We start from the raw sequence: 13,992 nt of genomic DNA on the forward strand, positions 1-13,992 counted from the left end.
AAGTTAATTTAATGTTTAAGCTTTTGAAATACGAATTACTTATATTAACATTCGTTATTAAAGATAATTAATATCAGAACCTAATTATTAAGCTTTTTATTTTACATTATTGTTTAATTTTTAATTAAATATTAAGTTACTGTAACATATATCAGGAAAATGAGTAATTTTTAAATAATATCGGAAAATTACTATTTTTTAAATACAATATAATTTAATAATTTACTTACAATTTAATAAAAATCAGATGTTTTTTAATTATCTTAATTACCACAATTAATTAATATGAAATATAGGTTTAAATCGATGCTTTTTGTTTTTCCTTGCATATATAGGCTTATAATCACTATTTTTTCACCTATAGAGAGTTGAAATAATTTATATTAAATAAAATATAAAAGTAAATATATATTAAAATTTTCTGAATATTCAATTAATTAATTTTAAATGCATTATATAAAATCTAATTTTCAGCAGAAGAATAAAATAAATTACAAATAAAAAAGCAATTAAATTATATCGATATTGATGTACATCAGAATGATTATTCTAATGATGTCTACCTTTTTATGGAGTAGATATATTATCAATCGATCAAAAAGCTCAATATTTTACAAATGCTCCCAGGACCAACGAAAAAAACACAATTGAGTATCGATCGTTCTTTGACACTTCAATCTAAATAAAATAAAAGTAATAAACTTCAACATGTAACAAATTGAGATAATCCTTTTCTTTATAGAAAAACTGGGTTAAAAGAGAAATTGTATCCAACGCAAAAACTATTCTTACAAAAAACTCTTTCAGTTCATAGAGAATTTTATAGGTTTACGTGCTACGCGTCACTACATTATTAAAAACCGAGTATTTCCTAAAGGCGAAAACTAAGCATGTGTCAACTTTGCAAAAATACACAAAAACTCTACAGAAAGTTATAATTCGAAATAAAACTTCTGTCATATAATCATGACACAGAAAAACTTGCAGAAACTTGTTTAACTATGTAATACAAAAATGTAGTAACTTTTCGGAAAAAAGCAAAAGAGCAAAATGTTCTATGAATACATAAAAGCATTTACTCGTTATGCTAATGTATGATATCTTTACAGTAGAAGTTTTATCATGGAATTTTATCTTTTTCAATTGATGAAAATCTTTTAATCAAAAAATTAAATATAATAATAATCACCTGACATTTAATGTCAATCCAATTTGCATGAATTGTGAAACAAACGAGTGATTTTATATTTGTTTCGAAATTTAGTAATATTTTTGTAATTATATTTTTCGTTTTTTGTACCAAATTTTTGATAATGAACTCTCAAACTAACTCAAGTGATGAATTGGAGAAATGTAGGATTTGTTTATCGGAATTGGCAAATAAATGTGTTATTAATGAATGTAAACATGAATTTTGCTACGAATGTTTATTGCAATGGAGTAAGGTGAGCAAACAATCATACAATATCAGTTATTTCTTTATTTTGAAGATAAAATTTATTGATTTAGAATTTTACTATAAAGAAATTGATAGAAATACATAATTTGTAAATAATTATATTTGTTAATAATTATTTCTATTACTATAGATTGAAAATAAGACGTTATTTTTTTAGGAAAGAAATTGTTGTCCCCTCTGCAATGCTCGTTTCGCCTCATTCAAGTACAATATAAACTCACCTACGGATTATAAAGTATGCTTGGTTCCTAATAGAAATTTGTAAGTTACTATATAAATACTTAAAATCTTAAAATGTAAAATATCAATAGTCATTGTATCAACAAACAAGGTTTGAAACTTCCCTGTGTTCTGGTAAACTCGGCAATTTGCAATGAGAATAAACTTATGATAATTATTTCATTACCTGCTGAACAAAAAAAATCTAACAAAAATAAAAGAATGACATTTTAGGAACAAAAGTCAGTATTTTACATTAGATAGAGCAAGGCACAAAGGCCCAATTTGACTTTGAATAATCATATTGCGAAAACCAAACCTATTATTTGAAACAGACAACATTTTGACTATGTTTAGAAATAGTTCCAGCAAATTCATCATTGCAGAAATGTATATGTAGTATTTTTCTTCTGTTTTTTTCAAATATGGTAACCTAGTCCTTTTTACCCAATACTCGGAGTAATATCAAGCGACCAGGTGGCAAACAGGTCCGATGTCCTATTTTTAATTTTAAAAGGATTTTATAAAATAATAGCTAAAAACAAAATATAAATTTCATGGGTACATTTTTTGCAGTGATAACACTGTATATAAACTTGACCTGGTATTTTGTCAAAAACATTCATCAGGGTAGTTGAAATAACTATTTATTTGGCATCTCTTCTAAAATTGCATTTTTAACTCAATTGACTTTATTATTTATTTATCTTCTTTTGTTTACATTTTTGCCTGGGTGAAGGTTCAGTTGGTTCTATTTACCTCCACCACCTATATAATAAAGCTTTAATCGTATCAGCATGTGGATTTTTTTTAATTTTTTTTATGAATTTTATTTTAGCAATTTGTCAAACAATTTCAAAAACGCTAATCAAAATTAATTTACAGTGGCGACATAGATTCATACAGACAGCAGAGAATCCGTCTATCTCGAATCACGCATAATCTATTTCAATCAAGACATCGAATTGGGGCAAGAGTGATCAGAAGGAACGGCACTCGATTCAGACATCGCAGCAACCGAATTCTTTTAGGTCCAATCATAAACCGACAACCAGCAGAACCTGCGCCACCTGGAACATCTACATCTTCACTACCAACTAGTAGCCCTGCATCTTCAGAATCAACTAGTAGCCCTGCATCTTCAGTACCAACAAGAATCTTTACATCTAGAGTACCATCTAGAACGTCGACATCTACAGTACCAACTAATACGCCTACATCTTCAACAACAACTAGTAACCCTACACCTACAGTACCAACTAGCACGTCTACATCTTCAATACCAACTAGACGCTCTACGCCTACAGTACCAACTAGAACGTCTACATCTTCAGCACCAACTAGCACGTCTACATCTTCAGTACCAACTAGAACCTCTGCATCTTCAGTACCAACTAGAACCTCTGCATCTACAATTCTAACCAGAATTTCTGCAGCATCAGTACCAACTAGACCATCTACATCATCAGTACCAACTAGACCATCTACATCATCAGTACCAACTAGACCATCTGCATCATCAGTGCCAACTAGCACGCCTACATCTTCTCGAGAGAATTCGTCATCTGCTGAAGTCGCAAATCTTTACGTGCGATTGCTTGTACAAACCGCCGCTAGAACTATGAATTTTTTGACTGAACAAAGTGGCAGAAGATTAGTTAGTTGGCAGAGGTTTCTTTCTAGTTATAGAAGATATGACAGAAACAGACGACGTCCTAGGAATAGATGGACGCCAAGTCCTCAAAGGGCTTATTTAGCCGCATGTGAGATGGCAGATGCAATGTATCAGAATTCGTCAAATCGACCGGTTTCATATTTGTGAGTATATTTTGATTGATTATAATATAATGACTGGTTGTGCTTGGCATCGTGTCTTAAGGGGGTCTTCTACCTGAGGCCTCGTTTTTGATACTGTTTTTAACTTCGCGTAGAGCAAGTTATAGTAATCGCAAATGAAAATTTTTATAATCTTTACGTTTCAAAGGTTTCTGAATATGTTGGCATACCTTAGAAAAAATGGATGTATGTGTGTGTGTATGTGTGTGTGTGTGCGGATACAAATTTTCGTCGACGATTTCGGGAACACCGATCAACCGATTGAAATAATTCAAAAAACATTCGATTCGTACTGATAAGAAGACGTGCTGATTAGTTTTTGGCAAAGGCAGGTCTAGCCGTTCCGAAGAAACGGGGCAAAAAGTGCCAAGAATGGTAACCTTGTTTTTGAGAGAACGGAGCGTCCGATTTTAATAATTCAAAAAAGATTTTACTTGTATGACAAATGAAGAATTGATCAAATTTTCACAAAAGCAGGTCTAGTGGTTTCGGAACGGCAAGTAAAAAAAGTAAAAAAATGCCATTTGGCGGTCAAAAATGATCATTAGACATATGCACATCAAATTATCAGATATTTTATAGAGATTTTAACAATAAGTATAAGATTTGTTTACATTTTTATGGGTTCCGTACCAATGTTTATCCGTTAGACGACGACGCGGCGCTTACGCCCTTTGACAGTTCGTCTCTATGCAGTTAAAGCAGTACGATTGCTTTGAAAAAAAGTTCAGAATTTCCAAAATATGTCAAAATAAAGGAAACATCTTTTTTTCAAAAAAAAAAAAAAAAAAATCAAAAAAAACGTATTTCAAATTTATAGTTTCTCAAAAATCTATTTTTTTCGAAGTAAATTTTTTTCAAAAATGTTAGTCTTTTTAAAAAAATAATAATTTTTGGTACGAGAAGTTCCAGCAATTTGCCTCAAGGCACGACGCCATGCGCCCCACTAGTTAGATAATAAATCATAGGGAAACCAATAATGTAATCGTTTTTTTGCATTTATCTTGTTAATATCTATACTTTTAACGTAAATTTAACTGAAATTTTATTGTCTCTTATTTAAGCGTAATTTGACCTTGAATTCGTTCTCACACAAAATGTATACCAAAACGGTTGGCACAATTTAGCTCATGAAAATCGCCTGAAACAAAAAAAAAACAATATGAATTAGTCTTTTATGACTTTGGCTTTCGTTTGACACGAATGTATTAGACTTTGTTCATTTCAATGATTTTTGCAGTTATTCTTCTTGAAAGCGTAGAAAATAAAGTCGTAAAAAACTAAATTTTGGATTTTTTTGTCTCAGGCGACTTTCATAATAATTTCTATATATTTATCTCTTACTGCCATTGGACTCGATGAGAACCAGCGTTTATCAATTTTGCGCGACGATCAGCCAAGCCGTTTTTTGTAAATAGCAGAAAAGTGAAAAAAATCCGTCCACGTTTTAGCCCGCAGTTCTGAATCGATTTGGAAATTCAAAAACTGTTCGATAGATATTGGTTGGGAATCGTGTTGATTAGTTTTTGGTAAAGATCAGCCGGGACGTTTTCTTGTAATAAAGTGTTAAAAATTTTTTTTCGACGATTTTCATGAATTTTTTTTTTGACGGTTGATACCATAGTCTTATATAGATCATACTAAAATATTACGGCCCTCCAACAAATCGTTTAATTTAATAAATGTGTCCAAGTTTGTAAAAATTATTATCGTTTTTTTGAAATGGCATTTGATGTATCTCAATGATCATTTCTCAGTTACGTGCGACGATCAGCCGATCCGTTTCTTTGTAATTTGGAAAAAAGTGTTGAACTTTTCGTCCACATTTAAGCTAATACTACCAAATAGATTCTAAAAAATCAAAAACTGTTTGAAAGATATTGGTTGGGAGATTTCGGTGAAAATCTACCGAGTCGTTTTCTTGTAATTAACTGTTGAAAAAAAAAATTAAGCCGATTTTTATGGAAAAATTTATCAAAGTTTGAAAAAATGACTAGAGTTTTTGACGTTGGTTAAAATTAAAAATAGACGATTTATTTGGTATAACGATAGAGTACTTGCTCTTAATAAACATACATAACCATTAACGGTTCAATTGTAAAACTAATTGATTTTTGTAAATTTGCTTTTAGAAAATACTCCAAAAAACGTTAAGTGTTCGTTCGTTTTCAATTACGTGTAATAAATCCACTCGGAGTACTTTTAATCACGCATAAATTAATTTATTTTTTATTTATCAAGTCGATTATTTACACATATCGGGAAGTTCATGTAACTTGCCTCAAGACAAAATACCATTACCAACTAGTAATATTTTTTTTGACGGTAGATACCATAGTCTTACAGATCATACTATAATATTACGGCCCTATAACAAATTGTTTAATTTAAAAAATGTGTCCAAGTTTACAAAAAATTGTATTGTTTTTTTGACGTTTGTCAAAATTAGAACTTTCATCGGCGTTTGCTTGAAAACGCCTGAAGCGATTTCAAAAACAAAAGCCAACCGATGTATTTCGATATAAATCATATTTTCTCAGTTTTGTACAACAGCTCAATATTCAATTTTTTATTTGTTCATCAAAAAATAACATCTGGAAATATTAGTAAAAAAAATGCTAAGCTTTATAAAGCATAATAAAGATCTTACATACAACATAATGCTTCAGTAAAGGGTAGTTTGCATATTGTGCAAGTGCAAGTTCGTCGCATGCGCCTGTTCGCATGCCGAAGTGATAAATATTCCGAATTCCACGTGAAACGTAGTACTAAAGCTCGACTGTGTCGCAAGGTCACAGTAAAGAATGATAAGGAAATGCAAAAGCTCTTTCGGTGTAACTAACACGACTATTGCCGTGCACTTTGGATATTGTAAACCGTTTAGTAGGGAACAAATTTACGACGAACGATATATTTTACTGCAGACTATTTTGGAACTAATAAAAAAAATGCATAGATATTGCCTTTGGGCTCGCCCGAAGGTAAGCGGTTAAGAGAAACGGGACTTGTTTCAGAGGTCCCGGGTTCGATACCCACTTCGAGCAGCCTGTTGTCAGGCAGCAGTGACAACAATTTTCACTTGGAAATATAGATAGAAATATGTTTACAAGTGAAAATAGCCCTCACTCGGCATTGCTGCACCAATAAAATGTGAGCCCTATTAGATTAATTCTAATAACAAAAATCATCAAATATGGATGGATTAACCATTGGGTTACCATCTAAAGAAAATATGGAGTGAGGAGAAGTTTCAGCCCAACAGCTCATAAGACGTAAGTTTCTGATTGCTGTTCAAAAATAATATTATTATTAATAATAATAAAAAAGATAATGCCTGCAGTCAAATTTTGCTAGTGCCTAATGTTTAATCCTGGTTTGTGCTGATGGTGATTTAGATAATAAAAATAATTAAATTTATGTATAAGGTATCCCAGTACTCAACATCAAGTCTAAATGGAGTGATACTATTGATGGTAACACAACAATAAAATTATAAAAGAAAATTATTCCATGTGGTTTGAAAATTATGAGCTTCCAAGTTCAACCTAGAGTTTTAGTAAAATGATAATCATTTTTTTTATTTGAAGTTAATTGTTATTAATTTTTTTACTTAATCTTGGTATCTGTAACCGTAAATGAATCTTTATTTCACTGGATTTTAACTATTGGTGGTGGACCTTTTTACCCGCGGGCCTTTAAGCTCTGCTCTACTATATTCTCAATTATTAATACATCTTCAATTCAGAGATCCAAATGTTCCTGGTACTTAATTCTTGTTGCAGATGTCTGATTCGTTCTCCTGCATATTCACACGCCAAATTTAAGTATGTATGAACTTCAAAATTTAGAAGACATATGGCAAATTATATTTTATTTAACTTTCTAACATTTCTATGGTCACTTTCAAATATAATGATCCAATTTTTTTTACTGTAAACGAAATTTCACTGTAAACTATTTGAAACTAATAAAAAAATTCAAATTTATCGTTAATGCAACTTAAATCATACTACTCTAAACCTGGGTAGTGCTAATGTAGATTTCGATATATGAAATATTCCAAATTTAGACACAGGGTGTCCCAGAACTCAACATTAAGCTCAAATAGGGGTATCCACCGAACACCAAAATATTTATATTATGTGGCTTTAAAATGAGCTTTCAAGTGCAACTTAAAGCTTTAGTGAAACATTGACCATTTTCCGATTATTGTGGTGAATTTATATTATTTTTTTTTATTTAAATTTTACAACCGTAACCATAAATAATGTTTTTATGATGGCAATTAAAAATAAGAATGCAAATTCTGCAAGTTTTTAACAATTAAGACTTTTTGTTAAACTATGAATTTAAAATTTTAAAATTGATCTACTAGTTTAAGAGGCCCTCCATTAAAAAAATGTATTAAATTGTGTAGACAAAATTAGGACTATGTTTTGATTGACAATAAATATGCACACCAAAAAAAATTTAATCAGGATTATTTAAAATTTATATATATATATATATATATATATATATATATATCTATTTATACATATATTTCTTATCAATTATTATTTAATAGACATATCATGAAACATTAATTTGATTTAATATGGTTACTTAGATGCTTATATGAACACTACGAGGTGTGTTTCATAATATATAGATTTTGATGTACCAGTAATCTGAAATTCAACATATAAAATAACCTTCAAAACATTTATCAAACTCCCTAGATAGTTATGTACCCTCATCATAAGTGACGAGTTCCATAGAACATAAATCAGTTCTAAATTTCTATTCGACTCAACTAATACGAAAACCTTAATCTGAACTCGTTAGAGTCGTAACATCAGAGATAATTAATACATAGATTTATCATACCTGCGCTGTTGAACTTTTAACAAAACATTCCTAATATAAAACAACCTTATTGCAAGAAAGCATTTATCAAAGTCACTGAACAGCGACAAACCCTCATCACACGTGATGAATTCTGCAAGATATAAATCGGTTTCAAAATTTTGTTTGACTGAAATAATAATATGTACTCTACGATATTTCGCTTTTGACCTTTGCTGTCTGCGGTAAACCGAATCCCATCTGTATAACCGGTATAGTATTAGATTGAAGGCTTTTCAAATAATGATTCATTTTTCATCTGTTTATTATAAAAGGAAACTAAAAATGTGAGGTTTTTCTGCCTTGAAGGACCTGAAAGCTCTCATACTGCAAACATGTAGTAGATAAATCAGGAACTAATCTAATACAATAAATTTCAAATAAATAAAATATATGTCAAAATCTAAATTTAAGGGTCCTATGAAATTCAATGTCGTGGCTCTCTATATTAGATATATTTTTGTTATTGAATTTAATTTAACACTAATGATTCTTAATTTGACTTAGAAATGCTGAAGCAAAACTATTTTTTCATCTCAAAACATTTCTATCAATATTTTCAACTGAAAATTAATGCTAGTACTGCTTGAAAACAAGTTGTTTATTTATTTCTAAGGAATATCAATAAACTAAAACTAAAAATTGTTTGGTGCTTTGATATACAAAAGCAAACATGATTTATTGCCTTACAAATAAATATATAAGAATTATAAAAATTATGATCAATACGATGGCAATTAATAATTTATTAAAAATGTTTTAATTTTTAATGTCAAAAACATAATATGACCTGAATTAGGTCATATTATATTTTTGATGGATATTAATTCAATAAGATTATAAATATTACTTTCGAAAAATTAAATCTTGCAAGCACGATAGTTACTTCGATAATTTTAATTAATTAAATTAGGTAACGTATATATCATTTCATTTATATATAAAGATCTAAAAAATGGAAATTTAATATGAACATTGTATTTTTCCATCTAAGATTATGCAAATAAAGTCAATTTTCTGAAGAAAATAAAATATTTGTGAGTAGCACTAAGTAAAAAAAGAATTATACCACTGTAAGCTCCGAATTATATAAATCTAATATAAACATTGCCGCCTAATTTTTTGCAATTAAATTCAATTATCTAAAACAAAATATTCGTAAGTATCACTGTAAATAAAAATTTAATATATTTATGCCCTAGAAACCTGAGACCTCCGGTCCTATAAACGTCCTATAAACGTAGATATATCAAATTAATGAACTGATAACATACAATAAAATACAAACAATTAAAATAAATATGAACTCAAATAAAATTTTTGAAAAACTTCAATATATGAGCAAATGTGATTAAATAACACACACCCACACAAATAAACTCCAATCAAACATCATAAAACCTTATGATCAATTTAGTGGAAATCAAAGTTCATAATTTTAATTAACAAAAATATAACATAACCCAATTTAGACAGATTTAAATAATATCCCTACAAATCAAAAAACTTTCAGGTAGGTTTCTTCACAATTAGGGTAAGTTATTAATAAAAATTAATTCAATTGAAGTATAGAATTCAAATATCATTTTATCTAAGTACAAAAGCTCTCGGAGATATAAATCTAATATATGACATTATTTATTAGACTCTTGATTTATGAATGAATCAATTGTTTAAAATGAAAATGCAAGTATAGTGCTATGACCCAGAAAAATCGCCATGTGCGACCCAGAAAAATCGCCCATTAATATGAACAGGCTATATGCCATTACGTATTATTAAGATTGGAAAAATATTTCAGAATTATTGTATCTACACATATATGCATACAAAAATTCATGATTACGGCATCATGGGTAGTGAACACCCACACCAATATATCTATTCCACTAAGGATTACCTTAGAGTCAAAAGGAATTTAAACATGAAGATATAAAAAGTCCAATATTTGAATAACATGCTCTGCAGAAAGTCGCATACATTTAAAAATATTTAAATTTTCGGCAAGACCATTATATTTTCATCTATAAATCTTTACTGGCATTCATTTTACGGCGAACGGTAAGCTGACGTCCGATGCAGAGCTTTTCGCGTCCCATTCGCGGCATATTGAATGACAGAATGTAACACTCGAGTTGGGTACTCAATTTTATAGCAATTTTTACTACCGGAGGATAGAACATTTTCCATGGTTATTTATAGCGTGCTGTATTTATGCTAAAAATAAAAAATATTTCTCTTTATATGTCGCTATGAATATTTTGAGCAGAATGGTATAAAATTTTGATTTGTAAATTAAATTATATGTGTCGAATCATGCCAATATACGACGAAGCGGTTTTATTGGATGTTGATAAAAAATTTGATGTTTATTGGTCGTAAATTCTAAACAAAATGTTTTTTAATTTTTTATTAAGCTATGTGAGCGTAGAAACCTTTTTTTATCTTAAAAAATAATTAATTTTTTTCTCGTTATTTCCGGCATAAATAAAAAATAAACCAGTAATTCAAACCATATAATCTGATGATGATTATCATTTCTATTATAATTTTAACTGTATTAGCTAATAACAGAATCATGTTCTTTTGTTATCTCATACTATAAGCATGTAATAGATAAAACAGGAACTAATCAAATACAATGAATTTCAAACAAATAAAATATATGTTAAAATCTAAATTTAAGGGTCCTGTAAAATTCAATGTCGTGGCTATTATAGAGAATATTAGATATATTTTTGTTATTACATTTACTTTAATGACGATAATTCTTCATTTGATTCAGAAATGCTGAAGAAGGACTATTATCATTTGGCAACAAATTTTCAAATACATCCTAATGTTACAACTGCTTTGTATAACGCTGTCCATCAGGTTTAGTGATCAATTGAACATTGTTTGGCACTTTAATATACGAACAAAAATTAAATAACCCTCATGAATAAATAAACTTAAGGTAAATATTAAGAACGATTATGACCAATACGATGATACTCAATAATTAGTAACTTTTGTAATTAATTTTTTTTTTTTGAATCAAATATATAAAGCATAGTAGTGTATTAAGTTGCTAAAGTAAATTAAATATTAATAATTGGATCTAAAGATAGAAGTGTAATTGCTCTAATAGAACAATTTTTTATCGCTAAATTTTGTCTAATTAAAGTATATCTAATTTGCAGTTCTTATTACGTTAATTATGTCTAATTAATTATGCATCATAATTACTAAATTGCAATATCAAATTCTCGATAGTAAAGAGCCCGTCTCTGAAATTGGTTGTTTTACTATAGGTGTTTTAACTAAAAAATTGCTTTAAGAATTATATCATTATTAGAAAAATCTTCTAATTTCCTTAAGAGTTTTAGAGAAAAAATGTATTGAATGAAGTGTGTGTCTCAAAATGCAAGTTCTAAATTTATTCGAAGAACTAGTTTTAAGCTGAAGAAGAAGATATAAATTACTGGGGGGAATAACTCAGTCAGTAGCGTGCCTGACTCACACTGACATAGGATTTGGAATGTTAAGTTAAAATTAAATATGATTGGAATTGTTGATTTGAATTTCCATAAAAATAGAAGTAAAAAGCAGATTTTAAAAATATTTAATGGAAAATTAAATATAATTTGAATTGTTGAGTTTAATTTGAAAAAAGTTAGAAGTTAGAAAGAAGGCATGATTACTATTGGAGAAAATCAGAATTGGAACAAAAATAGAATAAAGAAATCGGTTTTTAAAAAAAATAAAATACATATTACCATAAAATTGATGACTTGAACTAGTTCTTAAAGGATATCAAAAATAAAAGGTTTTTCTTTCATTGTCAACAAATTTTTGATCCATTTTAATTTTTATAATTATGGCTATGAATTTTTATGTATGAGTCAGTTTGTTATGTATTTAAAGGCGTCTACTATATAATATTAAAAGTGAAGAATAAATTGTGTTAGCTCGTCGTGCGTTTTGTAACATTTGTTTTGTTAACATTTTATTATTACCTATATATAATGCACTTAACTGGCGATCCAAGTCAATTTATATCATAATTATTTTATTTAATTAAGGAAGAATGCAACTGTGCACTCTCTCAAGCATTCAATAGTTCATTGTGCAAACAGCTTCTTTGTTGTATTGTTGCTCATGAAATTTACTTATATCAACAATAAAAATAAAACTATATATCAGTATAAAACCATTATACTGAGTAACATATTAAATGCATGGCAATATTATGTCAATATTATATACAATATGAAGCTATGAATTCAAAAACCAACTAGGTTTAAAAATTGTCCTACAGAGACTATCATTTCTACGAATGATCTTAGATATTCGTAGAAATATCTAAGATCTATTCGTAGAAATATAATATTTATCAATATAATACATCTTTAAGATGTACATAATGTAGCATACAAAAATCTATTCGTTAACACAAACTCCAATACACATGATTAATTTCTACCAACCGGTGATCCAGCGCGAAACATAAGTACAGCTAATCTGGTCTGCGGCGCGGCCAGCGCTACAGCGAGCACGGAAGCCCGAGGTCCCCGCGACGCGTGCTTTTGCAGCAGACCGCGCGCTAGCGACCCAGCGAACGTCGCATCGGCTTTAGCACCGCGCTCGGCCAAGGCTCGAGCCACTTCCAATGCCGAACTGCGGGCACCAATCGCCCACTAGAGGAAAAATGAGACAAAAATAGTTATTATAGAAAATCATTATGATTAAGTGTTATATATAATATTAATACTACTACAGATATTATAAAAGCCTTCATGGACAAAGGTGCTACTGTATATATTTACTAATGTAGGCGTTTTATCGAAGTAAATTATACGTAAATTTCTAAGTTAATTTTAATATACAGTAGAACAAATGCTTAAAATCTTATGATGAATTGAATTATTTGATTAGCTCATTTCTAATTTTCTTGAAAGAGTTTAAGATGAAATTATTATGGTGCTAAATACCTTAAAAAAAACTCATATAAGAAAATTTCACTCCCAATGGGTTCAAATATTGTACATTTGCCCAAGCTCAATGAACTAAGCAAAGACTGTTGAACTGGTATCGTGTAAAATGCTCTCCAAATATAAAATTCTTTTTAGTTTTTCATTTTTAACTCATTTCCAAGTATAAACCTAACAAGTATTGTATCATTTTGCAATCATAATTAAATTGTAATCAAATTGTAACAAATAACTTATAATAAAATTTGCCAATGTACTTCAGTAAGATTTTTTTGAGGGACGTTCTTTCAAACTCATAGTATCATACTCAATAAATAGTCTTAATAATCTTAGTCTTATATGAGAAAACTTTGACCTCATTTTTACTGTTTTCATAGAAATGTTATTCACGTTTTTGATTCTAATGTTAAAAATTAAAATAAAAAACTTAAACCACAATAGCCGAATTAATAGACACAGTTCGACCAAAGCTCTTCGCTGTACTTAAAAGTTCATAACTTTCAAACCGCATAGATTTTTGTTTATTTTCATGACAGTTAACCTTGAATTACCATCAATAATGTCAGAAAGCAAAAAAGTTAAGGATTTTTTAACAATAAATTAGAAATTCTGACAACG

General features: G+C 29.2%; 1 protein-coding gene across 1 annotated transcript in view; it reads right to left on the reverse strand.

The window, feature by feature from the left end:
• LOC113366410 (probable G-protein coupled receptor 158) overlaps nt 1–13,992 on the reverse strand; it is a 181,265-nt gene that overhangs the window by 61,045 nt on the left and 106,228 nt on the right. The window contains exon 3 of the mRNA XM_026608008.1: nt 12,871–13,080. Coding sequence (XP_026463793.1) covers nt 12,871–13,080 — 210 coding nt within the window. The remainder of the gene's footprint in view (nt 1–12,870; nt 13,081–13,992) is intronic.

This window comes from Ctenocephalides felis, unplaced genomic scaffold (genome assembly GCF_003426905.1).
Source record: "Ctenocephalides felis isolate EL2017-DRISC unplaced genomic scaffold, ASM342690v1 CF-g0.4_SCAFFOLD_01170, whole genome shotgun sequence".
In the NCBI taxonomy this organism is placed as follows: Eukaryota; Metazoa; Arthropoda; class Insecta; order Siphonaptera; family Pulicidae; genus Ctenocephalides; species Ctenocephalides felis.